Source organism: Acipenser ruthenus, chromosome 5 (assembly GCF_902713425.1).
Source record: "Acipenser ruthenus chromosome 5, fAciRut3.2 maternal haplotype, whole genome shotgun sequence".
Taxonomy (NCBI): domain Eukaryota; kingdom Metazoa; phylum Chordata; class Actinopteri; order Acipenseriformes; family Acipenseridae; genus Acipenser; species Acipenser ruthenus.
Window position 1 is genome coordinate 73,393,820 of NC_081193.1, and position 18,913 is coordinate 73,412,732.

An 18,913-nucleotide genomic window follows, 5' to 3' on the forward strand; every position below is an offset into this window, starting at 1 on the left:
TCATCGCACCGCAGAGCGCTGGTTTCACCACGCTTCTGTTTCTTGGCTACCAATTGTTGAGGAAATCCCTTCCTGTTAAGTCTTATGGTGCCAGAAGCCAATGTTTGGGATGTGTAGAAGGCCCTTAACAGAGGGATTCCTGTGTAGAAGTTGTCTATGTACAAATGGTAGCCCAGATTTATGAAGGGAAAAACCAGGTCCCACACAATTCTCAGTGGTCTGCAACCATGGGGGGCAGCCAGGCGGCTCAATCTGTCTTTGCCTGTGTACACAGTGAACTGATGAGTGTACCCAGTGGAGCTCTCACACAGTTTGTGCGGTTTAATTTCATAATGGGCATGTTTCATTGGATTGTACTGTTTAAAAATATACCTCGCCTTGAATAGAAGGATGGACTCGGACAGATATTTTGGCCAGGGATATAAGTTTCTTCATATTTATTTTCTAGGTGGTCAATAAGGGGTTGATTTTGAAGAGTCTGTCGAATTCAGGATGGTCCCTTAGGAGAGCCGTAGAATTATCATTGTAGTGTTTAACATTTTAAAATTAATTGGAACCTGTCCCGGATAATTGTAGCGGGGAAAATTGGGCAAATGTGGATAGGGTTAGTAGACCAATATAAATCCATTCTGTGTTTATCCACCAGTCCCATCAGAAGGGATAAACCCCAGAACTTTTTCATTTCGATTACATTTGTGGGGACCCACTTGCGCATGCTAGAACATGGCCCCAGGTTGTCTCCATGTTGTGCCATGAATTGTTGCGCATACAAATTGGTTTGGGTATCCAAATACTCAAAAAGGTCATTAGTCATGAACAACTGGAAATATTTAATTGGAGTAAGTCTAGTTATGTTTACCCTGGTATCTGGTGTGCCAGAAAATTGTGGATTTTGAGGCTGGATATTGTTAGGGGGGGTCCAGTGATAGTGGCTGAAATCTACCAGCCCTTGGTCCAGGCCCAGCTACTGTACCCTGTTCTGGTAGGGGCTCAGGTTCAATGTCCATCGGCTCCACTTCCTCACCACTGCTGGATTCCTCACTGGAGGTAGAGTCACTTGGCACATATTCACTACCAGAGTCAGAGTCATCGAGCAGAAAATCTCCCTCTGTGTCAGACTCCATTAGGAGGTCAGCAACAGCCTCTGAGTAAGCTGCCTTCTTACCATTTTATTGACCAAAACCTTCACTACTTCACAAATATTTCAAAATATATATATATGGAGCAAATGAAAAATAAAATCAATCCAATAACTCCAACAAATAGTTTTTGGGATGTTGGAAAAAATTGGTGAAAAACTATACAACCTAACATATAAATCAGTAAATACTAATCAATAAAATACACCTTTCTAAAAACCCTAATAACCACTCTGAAATCTGAGAGAAATTGGTGAAAAAATATATAACCTAATATATATATAATTCAGTAAATACTAAATCAATAAAATACACCACAAAATGTAGAACAGGAACAAAAAGAGATAATAAAATCTGTCAAATATATGCGTTTTCACAGTATAATTGAAAAAACCCAAGTCATTTTCAAAATTGCAATACATTATATGTTTTTTACATTTTTTTTTCTAAATGGACCAGGTACGTCCTGAAGCACAGGGGAGTAATTTTTTTAGGATGTACCAGGTACAGAAGCACAGAAGAGGTTAAATGTGTCTTACTACCTTTTACTATGTGAAAAATCAAGGGTTATTACCTTCATCTCATCCATCCAGTCCATAATGTAAAGCATCTCCTGGAAGACCTTCTGCAGCCCCAGGTTCATCTCCAGTCGCTGGCGCCGAGCCTTGAGCAGCTCCAGAAGGTACTCCCAAAGCCGAATCACGTTGTCTTTCCTGGCTGTGATGCGCTTGATGTCATGGTAGTTCTCGGCTTCAAGTTCCCTGGCCACAGCCAGGACCGCCTCCACTCTTTCTTCATAGGCCGCAATGTCAGTCTCAATAGCTTCATGCTTTTTGGTGGCAGCCTCCACTGCCTGCAGGTCATACCCAAAGTTGTCCTGCAGATGAAGACAGACGAAAAACATTAAAAGTTGGAAAAAAAAGAAAAGATGCTGACAGATACAAAACACTGCTTTCTAGTTTGCTTCATTTCCTTTCAAAAGGTGGAGTGTAAATGATTTATGAAGAATCTCAGGAATGCCGTTTGTGCCGTTTGCAGCAGGTAGCCATTTTGCCCTTTTCAAGTTACACCATATTGTTATTTACAGCATTGATTTGTTCTAATGTTAGTTTTAGCTTAAGCACTGAAAAACACCCATGTACAAATCAAAATGATTGTGGCCAACATCGCCTCCCTTAAGTCACTATTTTTGTTTCTAATCTAAAATGTAACACATCTGTGGTCTCTCAAGAGGGGAAGTTCATACTATATTATTTTTTAGGTGGTACAGGTTTTGTATTCAAGCTCAATCTAGAGCAGAGTCATCAAAATCCTGATATGATGGGATGGATAGAAGTTCTTCTCCAGCCCTACCTGTGAGACGAGCCGCTGATTCTCACTCAGCCAGGTCTCCCTCATGGCTGCCTTGCGGTCGAAACGGCGGGCCAGCTGTTCCAGTTTCTCTTGCCTTATCAACTCAGTCCTCAGTGCCAGCTCCCGTTCATGCTCTGCTTTTTCCAGTCTTTCCCAGGTCTATGAGTGAAAAACAACCCATACGCAAATTATTCAGCTATCATTCAAGGAATAACTACAGTACTCTATGAACATTCATGTAGCATCCTCTCTATTTCTTAACATATTCCCCCACTGTGTACTGTATGTTTCCCTTACCACACGAAAATTGACAAGGTATATGGTGCAAGCATAGCTTACATTTTTCTTACAACAGCCTTCTTGTCCAGTAAACACATTTTCATAATTTGAGGTTTTAGCAATCAAGTACAGACATCCATTTTGTTTTTGGAAAATGTTTGTGCTAAACAAACAGCACCTTCACCAGACCCTAAGGTAAGACTAGTGTGTAAATTATTATCACTGCTACAAAAAGTGAATACTTGGTCACAGCTACTTTAGTCTTGTACTAAACAAAAAACAAATTCATATATATGGTTTTTGAACACAAGACAAAAAACAAATACAAATGTTTGCTGTCACTACTTAATTACAGTCCAAGTTTTGATGTTTATAAAGCAATTCTAAACATAAAACCTAAACATTTTACTTGAAATACATTTAGCTGCAGCTTTAGGCTGTTGAGTGTGACTCGCCTTGTTAATATCAGAGATGAGTTTCCCCTCTCTGGGCAGGTACACTTTCTGGTTGTTTGCTCTCATCTTGCTCTGAATGGTGAAAAGAAGCACTTCCAAGTTACCCTTTTCTGTAAACCTAAAAACGACAAAGATCAACTTAGAAACAAACAAACAAATACAACATTGCTATTTTACATTGTCTTATTTTACACAGGGTATACATTGGATCTGGTTATCAAATAGTTGCATTCACACAAGCCAGTAGAAATACAAGACTAGTGTGCAAGCAATTCACAAGTAACGTGACCTAAAAATATCAAAAATATTGTGTTTTTGATTTGTCTGTGTGTGTGCAAGTGGGGCAGGGGGCGCTTATGAATGCCATTTCCAGCACGTGTCCGTTTCCTTTAGGACAGGTGAGCAAATGTCTGGAGAATAACATGCATCAGGTTTCACAAGCACCTCTCATAGCACAACTTCAACCTACACCATGCTAAAGTAGGATTCAAAATCTGCAATCGTAACACTGTGGATTCTGATTTCAGATCTCAGAAGCAAAAGCAACTTTGTGCAATGAAGTGCTGCAAATAGCTCCATATCCTAGCAACCTGTGTACAGTAAATGGGGGCAGACTGTTCACTTACTGGACACTGAGGTGCTACTACAAAATGGTACAAAACATTTGGAACTTACTTAGGGGGCTTCTCCACTGTGCGGTACGTGTTGAAGGCCTGTAGCTGCTGCTGTACACCAACAAGTGAGTTGGCAAACTTGCGATTGTTCAGGATAATGATGGTCTGCTCGATCCACTCCAGGAGGTCAGAAGCCAGGGACTCGTACTTTTCAATCATCTTCTCTGTCTCAATGGCATTGTCGAGCACCTGTTTCAACGAAAACAAATCCCTGATAGCGAGCACCAAAAGGATTCTTTACAGGTGAAATGAGAGCATGAATTAAGTAACAGGGTGAGCTTTGGCTAACATTATCAAATAACTTCATCAGCCATGAATGACCAATCTATAAATTTTGTGACAAATGAAACTAAGAAAAGGAGTAGTATTTCACCTTTCCAATACGCTTTCCTTCTACAGCCAAAGCCTTCATCTTGGAGAAGTAGTGGTAGTATGTTACCACGTAAGTGATGATGGACTTTTCATCAGGCTGGTCCACACTGATATCTGCAAAAAAACAAATGTAAAAGGGTGAGACTTTTCAACTGGGGCAGAACTTCATGGAATATATAAATCTTGTTGTATACTCAATATACAATATATTCATTTCAACTGCAAATCATCTTAAAACCCAACCTTCTGGGTCCAGGAGCTTGGTGAGACCAAGGTGTTGCTCTGCAAGGTTGAAAGCGTTCTGCAGATTGTAGTGAACGTTGGATTTCTTCAGCTTATCAAAATCAATCAGGTCAGGCCTGGGGAGGTTGGAAAGAGTTTATATACTAATTTCAGCTATACCAAAAACATAATTGCATGCATTTCATTATTAGACGTATACGTAACACACACATAGGAGATGCAAACCAAAGTTTTATCAATACTCTTGTTTCCACTGTCAATTCAACATACAGTAGTTACGGTAATATACTGTAGTCAGTGACACGTGACCTACCTATGTTTGTGAATAAGTGCGTTGAAAGCCATGCCGTCTCTCCAGCAAGTGGTGAAGTTGCGAATGTTGACATTTTGATAGCTTTGTGGAAATAAAATGAAATGTCATGAGATCTTTAGCATTTACACATTGCTGCTCCGACATGTCAGTTCAAATAATGTGTTCCAAATGACAGGCAAAAGAAATTCTTCAAATTTGCATTAACCCTTTGCGGTCCATTGTCGGACTGGGTCCGACATTGCAATTATTCCTCACAGGTCCTTTGTCGGACTCGGTCCGACATCAATATAGCAACGCAAAAAACGGGTTTCTAGTCGTTTTTTCTCCGGAAAAAGCCAAGAAAACCATTCAATTGCCGAGTGGGAGCGACAAGAGCCGAGACAAGTGGGGAAAAAAAAAAAAAAAAAAAGGCGTATCTCATGATTAGTCTTACATGGTATCTGGTATCAGATAACGGGGCGGTCGTAAGTAAACAAGTTGGCTGACAATCAGTGCACAGAGAACACAGACATTTGCAGAGCTTTTTTGAGATGTTATAGTAATAAAATAATGACTTGGATCGCATTATTGAGGAGTTTGGTGATAAAACGAGTGATCAGGAGATGATCGATCGGTATGTACGACTATTATTATTATTATTATTATTATTATTATTATTATTATTATTATTTATTTCTTACATAGGTGAAAGCGATAGTGAACGAAAGGGTGGGGCGGGGCTGGAGATGCCTAGTGAGTGCTTTGTTGATATGCAGGGCCATTTAAACCCGTTTGACTGTGGATAAAAATACTTTTAAACAGCGCGTCTAAAATTTACTGCGTGTGTGAAAATTAATTAGACCTGACGTGCCTGACGCGCGATTAATAAATGGACCGCAAAGGGTTAAAAAAATGCTACTAGGTTATTAAAAGTATAAATCTGGCTGACAAATGACTGCAGTTCACATTTATATAACTGGCAAAATATATTGAAAATAATATTTCTAAATAAAGTCAGATAACTAATATATGCCACCAATATATGAAGGCAACCCTAACACATGCTTGTTTCTGCCTTGTTACAAAGCAGGATACTGAAAGGAAGAAGACTGAGTCTCACCCAGCAGTCTTCATCTGGCACCACAGCAGCAAGGCATCCTTGGCAGATTTCTTCTCCTTGTTGTCTTCAGTCTCAACTCTGATATCTTGAATCTAGAAAATGATGATGGGGGGGGGGGACAAAATGCAAAAAAAAAATAAAATAACTAATGGGTTTACACAAATATTTTAAAAAAAAAATCAAAAAGACCTGGAATGCAATTTTGTGTCAAGATCATAAAAACTACAGGCACTGCAGTATAATGTTTTAGTAATTACATTAAGCCTCTTACACAGTTGCAAACTCAGAAAGAGAATGCTGCAAGCTTCCAGATCACTGCCAACTCTGGGGGCAGCTGCCTTTGCTGCAGTATTTAAGACAGTGCTTGTACCAGGACCAGGTAAAGTACCAACGTGTAGAGTAGTTGAGGTTGAAACTATTTCAGCACTGGAAAAGTTCTGCTTGTCCATTAGTTGTCACTATTATACAGTGGGGTTCATACAATTCTACAAAGGGGACTCAGTGGGGATACATGAAATACAACATACCATTCCTAGTGGAAGAACTGTTAATGTAATAGGGTTTGTAGTTCTTTACAAATCCCCCAAAACATATCATTGTATGAAACTTTTTTTTTTTCTTTTTTTTTTTTTACCTGGAACCTGAGAATGATGGTCCAAATAAGACCAAGCGTCAGTCTGTGATTCCCATCCACAATATCATGTGATCCCATGTTCTCTAAATGCACCCTCTGTTCTTTGAGGAACTGAAGGGCCTTGTCGACATTCTCCAGACAGTGGATACGCATTCTTCCCTTTGTTGGCTTGGGCTGCAAGCAGAGAAAATTAATCAAATTAATATATCGTGCATTTGAACTCACATGAATACTATGCTGAGTATAACTGAACATCAGGGTTTCCAAAAAAAAAAAAAGAAGCAGCTTTTATGTCAGGCAATCACATTAAGCATTAAATGTCAAGATGTCATTAGAAGCCGATTGCCTGAGACTATCTGCAAGGTTTATAATATTTAATTGGTATCAATCCAAGGATTTAAGGAGGCAGTCAAATAATGACACTGCAGTTTAAAACAAGTGTGTAAGTTACATACATCCACTACCATGGCTGTCCCTAACAAGTTTCATCACTGTTGAATAAGTGGTTCTACAGATATGTTAAAATGTAAGGTGTAACTAACAAACAGACTATTTACACCAGGATTTTGATCCAATCAGTAATTTGTGCAAAAGAATATCCTTAGCAAGTTTAATCACAATTAGATCAGTGTTTTTTTATTATGTTGTGTTAATATAATAACCTTGGTTGCAATTAAGCCAGTCCAGACACTACACAGGCAAGGCAAAGTCAGAAATATTAAGCCATTTTTGCTGATAGGTGCTGGCTACTGGTGGGTGTGTCTCACTGCAGATTTAATGCAGCTGACTGCAGTTGTTTTCTCTGCATAGGCTGCTGGCCTGATGCATTGATTTATTTCAGGAGGATGGTTTTGATGCAAAGCACATACAGCATTGTCTACAGCATCAATACGGAGCCTTCCAGTAAACTCCACCTTCACTCACTGAACACTTAAAAGGGTATCTGTTTCTTGTCAGTAAGATTCTTACAGCACAGAACTACTATTATAAACTTCTAATTGAAGTCAGTCAGTTCTAATAAAATGGACCAGCAAAAAATGTGCCTTATCAATAATTCGTATTATGAGGAATATTAAGCAAAATGCATACTGTCAGTTTTCATTGGTTAATCTCACCGAAATCAAATTTAAAATTACAGAACAATGAAAAAAAACCTCTGTGTGTGTTATTAAAAATGGCTGCAAGTAAACTTTTAAAACAGTATGCATTGCAAATGAACTGTACTTGAAATCTGCATGTCCCATTCTGATCAGAGACATTTTTTAAAAAAAATATATAGTGTTACCCCCCATTTTCTTCTAAATTTGGAATGTCCAATCATTTTTCCCTCACCGCAGCCAGTCCCCACACAGCTCAGGAGAACTGAAGGTTCAGTGGGTGTCCTCCAATCCCACAACCGAGCCAGCTTCCTTCCTGTGTTGATACATTTCCCAATATCCTTTACACTCAGCTGTTCAAGCTAGGGCATTTAGTTGTATTCACATTTTTCTTCCGGGGGGGGGGGGGGGGCTCCAAAATAATGTCTACTAACAGGAAATCTGTATTATAAGAAGTCATTTACAATAAGCGACTAATATATAGATTTCTTTTTTTTTTTAATTCAAGATAAATTACCCCCCTGGATAATATCAGAAAACTAGACTATTTCATTACATCTGGTGGTATATACTGGGGTTTCCATTACAAGCTCCCTCCAGGGTTCCCCAATATTGAATTCTAGAGGATTTGTGGGGGGGGGGGGGGGGGATTCTTTGATGTGTTTTTACATGCTGCACAGCACAGAGAAAGCCTGCTTTGGTGCTGATCCCGGTAGGTCATGTACCAGATTACCAGACTTTAAAGCATTCTGCCCAATATTCAGGCCAGTCTGAGTTGGCCTAGATTTCAGGTCACGGCAGAAAAATAAACAAGCAGGGGCACGGTTTGTTAGGACAGCTGGGCTGAAACAGGGACAGTGCACTATTTTAAAACTGAGAAGCTTGTTTAAACCCTTTTCAGTTTTATGAAACTGAATTGTTCTTCATCTTACCTTTTCCTGTTACTGTACAAACCATTTGGCAAAGTTTTGTCATGAAATGACTTGGAGAAATTCACCCGGCTACTACTAGCCCTAAGCACAAATATTCAAATCTTTCCAACAGAAACTCTTCAAGTCGTCCTCATTTACCACAATCATGTTACAACAGAACAAATGCTCCATCCAATTTTTAGGTTTTGCATTATAACAGGTCAGGACATGTTAAAACACATTAAGAAAACCATTAGCATTTTATATTACAGCAGTATTTAGGGTTTCAGTATTTGTTAGGCAGCCTAAATGAAGAGAGGGAACTCAGCAATCTATTGTAGAGTGACTTTCTCAATGATGAAATGGATTATGTGCGCATTTGGTTTCCTGTATGAAGTGACACTGTTACTATTCCACATGCTTTGAAGCAATGCGATACTCCTGGCAGTCATCTCAATTTCCAGAGAAAGGCTTTCCTTTACAATTTCACTTAGAGGAGAGATGCGTTATGCCATTAAAAGATTAATAGGTTTATGGCCAAGACACTGGCTTTAGTAATCAAGCTCGACTCTGCTTTAATGATTTGCACTGTATATTCATTTTAAAACTATTTCAAAATGCTTACTTATCTATATAAAAAAAAAAAAAAACACACACACACCAGACAAAACTGGGGTGGGGATCAAAGCTTACAGGTGAAAATTTAAACAGGTAACTGCGAATAACCTGCTTTTGTCTTCTTATCCATCAGAAAATAATCTTTCCCTTCACCAACCCTTTACAGTAACTCAAGTGATTTTGTATCAAGGCATACAGCTTGAACTGAAATAAACTGCTTATATGACGAAATCCGTGCAACTTGTATGCTTTGCTGATAATTTGCATTTGAAAAAGATTTGCTATTCTTCCAAAAGAACAGATTATATTTTTGTTTCTTGGTACTTACAAGCCTCTCCCCAGAGAGCACTTCCAGCAGTTTGATTAGCATGCGGCCATCGCGCAGGTCCATGTACAGGTCTGTGATTCGGCAGGATACACGCGCCAAGTGCGAATTCACCCATTTTGTGAAAGTCTTCTTTTGTACAGCTTCACGTTCGTCTGTTGGAAACAAAGAAACAAAAACTGTCATATTTTTGTGAACGCAATTAGCACACTATGGAAAAAAAAAGAAAAATAACTACCCAATGAAACCAGATTCAGAAACTGTTTAGTCAATAAAACAGTAAGACAGTATATGACTATGAAAAAGGAGGTTGCCTTTTTAAATTAAAGTTTAGAGTTTGCTGCTAAGTTTTTTTTTTTTTTAACTGGAGGAGGGCACTGCTCAGTATGACCATTGTTCCAGCAAAGATATACATTACACACAAGTTATTTTTGTTTTAACAATACTGCAGTCAAAACACTTGTATACAAACCTAGTATGACTCATACGTGAAACAAACATTTCAGTTACAGCTTATTTCACATCTTGCAGAGGCATTCAGGAACAGTAGCTGGGGGAAAAAATGTTCCTGGATGATTGTGTCTAAACAGGCTAGCATTATGCCATCTCTGTGGAAACCACCATCAAGCTGGCAACCAGCCGACAGTAAGCCAGCTCTAGAGGAGGATGGAATTCAATAAGACTTCTATTATTCAAGCTGAATTTAGGATCTATGCACGGGCACAGAAAATGCTAGTGTAAGAACGAAACCCTAGGACACTCAAGTACAAGTGTAATCCATTCCATTTTCATAGCCCAATTTTTTTTTTTTTTTTTTTTTAAACCAACCCATTCACCTCTCTAAATTATCAAGGATAACTACATTTACAATTTATTTACTGTATTTAAATTATTAAAAATAATTCCAGTTTATAGAACAGATTGACTCTGGCATGGAAGCAGCAGCCTAAACTGACTGGGATTATCACCCCACAATCCAATCAAAGTTGTGTGTGGGTGTATTACATGGTTGTTTGGCCAAAAACTACATCAATGTAAAAAGGACACTGGAGTGTCTTGTTTTAACTGATCTTAAGATATGTTACGTATCTGAACATGTTTTTACCACACAAAGCCAGGATACAGGTCTTCCTTTTATCACTCTACAGAAAATGTCAGTCTGTAGTATACACACACACGATATATCGTGGGTATCGGGGTCCAGTATATATCTGCTATATAAATCGAGGGCCGTGATATAGCGAGAGACCCATAGAAAAACAAATAGGATAACAAATACTGTACAACCACTCCCTCGTTTTATCGGGGCGTCATGGTCCAATATAAATCCTCTACGCAACCCGCTTTTTCTCATTTTTCGTATAAAAAGCAGCACACGGCTTTAATTCGTACAGAGGAGGGTAATTGCTTCTCATCAACTTTAGTCTTCAATTCATTTCATGAGTCTTCTCCTTTCTCAAATGCACAAATCTGCTGCATTGAAATAATCCATTCCCAACATAGGAGGTTTGTTGCTAGGGAGCTGACGTCACTGCCTTGTGGCTTTTGCTAGTGCATTGCTGCCACACGTGAACACCTCGTTGGCTAAAATAAAAACCACTTTGATCGATAGATAGAGAGATAGATAGATAGATAGAGAGATGTCTTATTCAAAACTGGAAACTGTGTAATAAAAGCAGTGAACCAAGCAGTGAACCAATCCAAAACGATGCTGTGTTGGCTCAATGATTTCTACCATTTTGGCTTAGATGTTTTTCTGAAGAGGTCCATAGTTAACAGTCTATTTCTAAAGTTTGCAAATTGTGAGCTTCCTAAGGTTGATTAACTGTTTATTTTATTTTTTATTAATAGAAAATGTAAACTTTCCCTCGACAATATAGGCAAAAGTTATAACTATCCTGTTTATGCTAGGTGGTGCTGTAATCCTTTCCTCTTTCCAAGACACACACACACACACTTCGACTGGCAAGAGAAAAAAAAATTAAATGTTACCATTGAAAAACTACTTGCAGAGCAAACTGGCTGATGAGATCACTAAGAGCAATTAAGACGCATACATGCATCTTGGACTGCCACTGTCTCGCGTCTTTCATACTCTTGCACAGAAGCTATAAATATAACACCCACTTATTCCTAATCATCTGTGCTAGCACATGGCCACCCTGCAATTATCACACATGCAAATCAAAGGCTGTCCAGTTAAACCAACATCATCATCTTAGAATGCATTAATCATGCTGATGCAAGACTTTTTGGAGGAAGTTTCATTATGTATTTCTATCATGCGAGGGGTGTTTTAAAATCTATTTTCATATGTTTTCATACATGTATAAGTACAGTACTTCTACATTCACAGAATTTCATTAACAACATTTTCAAAATAGTTATTTCAGCATTTCCAGTAAACTTACAGAGTTCACACATTCTTTGTCATCTCTCTGGGCTGTGGATTTGAGGGCTTGGGCCCTGGGGTCAATGGCTTACACACTTTAACAAGCTGTGTTTTACTGAACCTTTAAAATCACTATAAACAGGACCCTTTTTAATCTCATATCTGAAAGGCAGTGTCACAACAGAATAGCTTCCTCTCCCATCAAAATGAAAATGTGAGATGAACAGGGATTAACCTGCAACTTTCTAACTTGCATACAGTGCATGGTACTACACTAACAGACCCTTAACTGCATTGATTTCCTCTAACAGTACCCTTCCTTTCTCATTTTAGCAATTACCAACATATATTGGTGGCTGGGACTCCATTAAGCACAAGTTATTTAACAAAGTACCCAGAGGTTCTGAGGTACAGTAGGCCATTATTATTTTATACTGTATTCACGTATTAAGTACAGATACAAAAATCATGGATCATCAGTGTTATGGATTTAAAAAAGGTAATGCATCATTCTATAATATATACATATGCTCTAGCTCAGTGATCCTCAGCCTATGGGTCACTGGGCTATTTTCATTGGGGTCGCAGTCTCACCGGCGATATATAGCGAAAAATCGGAAACCCGAATGACATAATACATAAAAATACATAAAAACAAGGGCAGCTCACGCCGAGTCAGAGGTCCCCAACACTGCAGTCTAACAATTGTACTGACCATATATAAGCAAATGCACTTTGAACTACACGCTTACAACTACATGCAGGCGAGATACGAGCAAATGCCATTCAAGTCTGTCATGTTTACTGCTGCCGTATTGCGCAGGATGACTGTGTGCTCGGTTGCTAGGATACAGGCTGCCAGTGAGTGAAAATGAAGCGGTGTTGATTTTTCAGTTAACGCTTTTGTATTTGTGTGTTTTCAGTACTTAACTTACACGTTCAGGAGTCAACTCAGTAGTTTCAACAACACCACCCGGTGTGTCACAGTGCAGTTACACAGCTCCTAACGCGCTCTCGATATCCAGCAGCTCATACTAGCTACTTCTATGACATCCAGATTCCTGGGCTATGCCCAAGAAAAGTTAATCAAACTCCTCAATAGTGGCTGTATTGATTTACTGATGGATGTGGTGTTTTTAGTTATATTACGTTATTGTGTGTTGTTGCTGATGAGAACCGCCCCGGCACTGTTGAAAGTAAGGCGCCCTTATCAAAACTCTCTGATTGGTTAAAATCCTACAGAGCTTGGCTCCACTTAGTCTGGGCTCACGCTGCGACTAGATGGTTGTCAAGTCTACTGCAGCGTGTGCGTCTAATGCTTTTGCATTGTTACATTTAATCTTATTGTACATAATTATAACAAACATTCAATACTGTCTGATTACAACATTGTACAGTACATAAAAACTAGCATTCAATTGTGTTCACAGATTACAGATAACATTGCATATATTTGCCTTTTAATACAGTGTTTTATTGGGTATTGTTAATAGTGTGCAATTCCTGCAATATAGTAATAATAAAACATAGCTAATTTCCTTACAGTGACAAAGCTACTGTAATACTCCGTTTTCATGAATGCCCCTAAATCAGCTTTGGATCAAGTGCTAGGATGAGAACCCGATTTTTTTCAGGAAGAGTCCTGCGTCTATTGTTGCCGTTCCCAACTACTAATGTGTGCGAGACTGGATTCAAGCCTGCTGACAAAGATGACCTTCGTAAAGCAAAAACTGCACAGAGAATTCATGGACTGGTGAAATGCAGATTTCCCACAGATTGACTGCACATTTAAATGACTAATTTGTAATCTGGTTAATCGATTTTTCAGTTTAATATATAGAACGCACTGCCCTGTTTTTATATTTGTACACCTATTCTTAGACCAGTGAGGTGTAGTGTGTGTAAGGCGGGGGGCGGGGTCACAGACCTTGGACACTGAAAAAAATGGATCGCAGCGGGGTAAAGGTTAAGAACCACTGCTCTAGCAGTTAATCACCAATAACATCAATCTGTAAATATCATAGTAGCACCTGCCAACAGACCACACTGCACCTGTGACCCAAGATGTAAAACTATCAACAGAAAATAAGACAATAGTACTGCAGTTCTATAGCATAGTTCTCTTCTACTGTAATGTCAAAAACCATACAACATTCAAAACTATGTGCATGGCTGATGGTGTATTTATGTATAGCAATTGTGTAGTTAACATGCTTCTGATGTGGGTAGCAGAGGTTTGAGTCTATGGATTAATGCCCTGTGGAAATCAGACACGGTAAAGCATCCTATTTCGTGGAATGTACACAGAACTATTTTATAAATTGTGTACAGATTATTATTATTTTTTTTTTTAAACAAAAAATAGGAGATAAATGCACTGTCATCATCAAAATCAACGTCAAAGTTATTCAAGCACTTTACAATAGCTTGTGAAACGGTGTTGTGATTAACAGCCTGTAGGTAAAGCATACCTGCAAGGACAGATTTCAGTTCTAGTACGTCAGATGCACGTTCACCATTTAGGTGTTGCAAAACAAATACAAATGTGTAACCCATACTGATCATGGGCATCGGTCGACTCGTCATTGACCACTGACATGCAACCAGACTGTTTTACCAATTTCATAATCTCCTGATTGTGATACTCGGCAACTTTAGGTAAGTATTCATGTCTCAGCTGGGCTGATGAAGGAATCACTCCACCATTTACTACACTCAGTCTGAAGAATTTACCCAGCATTTGGTTGTCCAGTTTTTCAAGAGGGATATTTGCGCAAACAAACGCCTTTGTTTCATGCTTCACGGTTTTCAGAATACTTGGATCTAAATGCCTGTCAACAGCCGATTCTCGGTAGTGATCTACAGTAAAGTTGCAGGACGTACAGAAGAGTTTACCTCCATCGCTGTGTAAAACTCCTGCTGGATACTGCTTTACATGATCTGCTGCAGACACATTTAACCTTTTTAGAGACATCAATTTTCTTGTTTACAGTGTGTTGTATATTAAATTTCCCACCTAGATTGCATTAGTCACATGAAAGTCACTGCACAGCACTATGTGTATGACGAATAGTACAGCAGAGCTGTACAGTTTCGTTAATGTGATTTTTTTACATTTCGTTAATGTGAAACAGTATTGGGCTAATTTCACGATTTCCGCACAGCCCGTGAAATCTCTATTTACATAGGGCCTTATCTATGATGTACTGCATTCTTATTGTGGGTATATGTGGCTTGTATGGCGCATCTGTAGAGTTATGGATTGTATAGAGATGTGAGTTGAATCTCATTTACAGCAAAAAGAATAAAAATCAATACCAATTTTTACCAATTACAGTTTCTCAAAACAGTACTGTATGCTTGATTACTTACTTTACTGTATGTACACAAAACATATAAAATACATCCTTCTTTGGTGTGCGGTTTTGAACTGCTTATTTTAAATGTACAGCATACATTAAAGCTAGTATAGCTTTGTACGTTTTCTAAACATAAATAAAAACAAAAAAGGCCCAATTGTAATTACAAAAAAATATATATCTTTATGTAAAACCAAAACCTACAAGGCATAAAATACCCTCCCTTATATATTTTTAGAACTATAACCTAAACAGAGGATATGGGTGGAGTCCCATTCGTCCTGGGGCATGTCAACACATTTTCCCCAGGGGCACCCAGCAGAGTGCATCATGCAAACAGGAAGCACACTTTCAACTCTACCGATAGTATGCAATCAAACCGTTATCTTGCAGCACCAGCAGAAAGGATATTTCCGCTGACAGAAACCGCAACAACCAAGCAACTGGCTCCAGTGATACAAATCCTCAAAGGCTTACAATTCTGATGTATACAGCAAAGCTGCACTGGAAGTTAGTGTTAGAATTACACCTTCACAACCAACCACTCACTAGCCATACCTGCCTGAGATTGTTAAGCAAGTTGAGAAATTTAGCTTGAGACAATCCTCACATCCTAAGAAATTGTCAAGTGTCAGTAAATTACTTTCAATATTTAATTTTTTATTTTACTTATTTTTTTTTTTTTAATGGGGCCTATTATCCATGTATAATAGGACAGTCACAGTTACCAAACAGTAGCACAGTTGCCCAAAGAAAAAGAGGGTGCACTTTATTATACATTCCAAGACGTATAGATATTTCTTAAATGCCGATTGCAGTTAGATGGATTGATTATGACAAATATGTAATGTAATAGAACTGACATCTAAATAAAAACCCCAGCCCTACCTGAAAAGATGAGAGACTATTTCAAAAGGATGAGAGGCAGCAGTCAGCAAAAAAGAGGACATACCACAACTTTATTTCAGGGATGTAGATAAACGCCATGAGCAGAGAAATAAATGACTAGGGGTCTATTTGTTTAGAAAATTCCTAGCTGTTTTCCTGATATGTTATTTGAATAACGCAAACTATTGCTATTCTCTGCTACTGTGTATAAAAAGTATTATACATGCTTGGTATTTATCAGATGAGCGTTCCCATCTCCATGTGAGTGTCTAAAAATCGACCACATGCCCATCAAGAGCTTAATATTCTTGTTTCATATCTAAACTACCTTCATGTTGCCACTATTTGCATTACTATCAAAGTAATATCACAGCGGTCAAGGAACCATATTGTTAAGTTTTATTTCTACTGCAGGATTAAAAAAAAAAAAAAAATTCTTAACCATGCTCTAAAAGTGGCACGATTATAAAAACAGAATCCAACAGCTAAAAAAATAAAATAAAAATACTGCTTAGGTTTGATCATGTATAAACACAACATAAAATTATAGCCACTTCCACAATAAATTAACTGCAGCTGTATTTGGCATGTATATCACCCAAGTTACAAAATCTGGAATACTTCAAGTGCCATAACATAAATCTTTTTTACAGTATGCAAGCAGGATTCTCTGCAAGGCTTGGTCTTGATGTCTTTTTTAAAAACGCCCACATGGTGAAAATTGAGGCTATGGTGTATAATGGGAATTTCCAAAAGGACCTTTTAAAAGAGCAGAGAAAGGGGCCTACACATAACTGATAAAAGGATTTCATAAACCATGAAAGTAAACATGGATCGGGCCAAGTCCTGCACAGGTCCTTCCTGGTTTTCTTGTGGTAGCGACGAAGAATGTGTGAACTCTGTAACAAGGCAGCTGCTTCAGCATCATGATTACTAAGAGGACAGTTACCGACTGCATATGAATGAATGGGCGTGCCTGCGAAATACCACATGGCATTGCCAATCCTCCAGAAAATTTGGGTTATTAAAACTTGGGTTATTGTCTGACAAGTAGGGACAATATTTCATGCCGTTATATTTAGCTCTTTTGTTAAATCAGATACAGCATGTCAAGTGATCGTGCATACCACAGCATTTTTTACTTGTGGTTGATCTGAAGTTATAACCAGCCTCGTTCCCAAGCAGGGAGGACAGCACAACCTTGAGATCACAGCCATGTAAAGACAGTGTATGGGTTCAAACCTGGAGTATGGGTTTGAATATTGAGAGCTGTATTTATGACCTTGGTCTTTATACAATGGTTCATTGTCTATTCCAGCGTTAACAACGGATATATGCAAGATGGGGCTACAAATTGAATACTAATCAATAACACAGCTTTCCCAGGGGTTTCCTGGGGAGACAGGATGTGAGTTACAATAACATTCATATGCACTTCGATCCTATAAAATGAGCATTAGTTCATAAATAGTAGTAAGCTTGTAATTGTATGGAGCTGGTCAGAAGAAGTGAGTATACAGTATGCAATTATGTTCATTTCCAAACCATTGCTTCCCCCCACCTCCTCACTGGAGTTGCTGAAGTTCATAAAACATGTTTCTATAACAATGATATGTAACTGAGGTGTGTTATTGTTTAAGAGTATAAAATGGATTAACATTGAGCAAAACATTGCTGACAACCCAAGAAAACCGGCTCAGGATGAGAAAAGCAACACAATTGAGAAGGAGTTTACCCAATCTAGACTTTCAATGAAATCCAGGAAAACTGGCCCTTCCTCCGTCAACCAACACAAAATCCTGTAAGAGCAAGCCGATCACAGCCCTGCAGCCCATCTGTCTGGAGCCGATTACTAATTCTCTGATACCAACGACAAACATTTGAGCAGCTGTTTAAGCGATGCACCCTTTGAGCTGTCACATGGGATTAATATATTGGACTGCCTCCCAAACTGTTTAACCTCTTCTGTTGACCCTTTTGGGTTAAGCGAGAACTGTACAGTAGTGTTGGAACACTTACTCTGCACTGAAGCAGTTTGAGGCATATGTGTCCTTTCACAGCAAGCACTTTGCATCACAGCAAGCGTAATAGTAATTTTTTTATAATAACTATATCTTGTGGAGGCTTTGTGGAGTGTAAAACAGGCGGCGTCTAAAATATAATATGTTCCTATTTCTCTGTGGGCATCCAGCATAAATGTACTTATTTAATGAATATATTTATGAAAAATATACATCAATAATGGCAAACAACTGTTTCTATTACTGTGTTAAAAATTAAACCATATCTTCCTCAATAATAATAATAATAATAATAATAATATTTAAAGGTCACAGGTCACAGCGCACAGGCATGCACCTCTACAGTGTCCAAGAAAATGGGTTTCAGAAAGCATTTATACAAAACATTTTGGAACAGACTACTACAGCATTATTTACAAACAGAATTACATCTTCTGATCAGATTTTTGTAATTCTAGGGCATTACAATAAAATAAGGGCATCCATTTTCACCGCCGGTAGTGTAATTTACGCTTACTTTGACATTCACTTTATTTTCACCATTTCCAGAAAGCTTTAAATAGGCCAAAGTGTTGTTTTCCCCTTTTACTAACCCATCAGTTTATTTGCCATCTCTGTGCCCAAACTATGTGAAAAACTACATAGGAACCAGTTACAATCTACTAGAAACTAATAGCCTTGTAAAGCAAAAAAAAAAAGAAGTTCATATTTTTACTTCCACTAAAACCTTTTTACTCCAAA

General features: G+C 38.4%; 1 protein-coding gene across 6 annotated transcripts in view; it reads right to left on the reverse strand.

The window, feature by feature from the left end:
* LOC117403121 (spectrin beta chain, non-erythrocytic 1) overlaps positions 1–18,913 on the reverse strand; it is a 106,003-nt gene that overhangs the window by 34,204 nt on the left and 52,886 nt on the right. For all 6 annotated transcript variants that reach the window (XM_034005133.3, XM_059024483.1, XM_034005134.3 and 3 more), the window contains 10 exons: positions 9,516–9,667; positions 6,562–6,735; positions 5,928–6,019; positions 4,829–4,909; positions 4,516–4,631; positions 4,274–4,386; positions 3,902–4,089; positions 3,227–3,344; positions 2,493–2,651; positions 1,714–2,016 (listed from right to left, as the gene is read on the reverse strand). In XM_034005133.3, the coding sequence (XP_033861024.3) occupies positions 1,714–2,016; positions 2,493–2,651; positions 3,227–3,344; positions 3,902–4,089; positions 4,274–4,386; positions 4,516–4,631; positions 4,829–4,909; positions 5,928–6,019; positions 6,562–6,735; positions 9,516–9,667 (1,496 nt within the window). The remainder of the gene's footprint in view (positions 1–1,713; positions 2,017–2,492; positions 2,652–3,226; positions 3,345–3,901; positions 4,090–4,273; positions 4,387–4,515; positions 4,632–4,828; positions 4,910–5,927; positions 6,020–6,561; positions 6,736–9,515; positions 9,668–18,913) is intronic.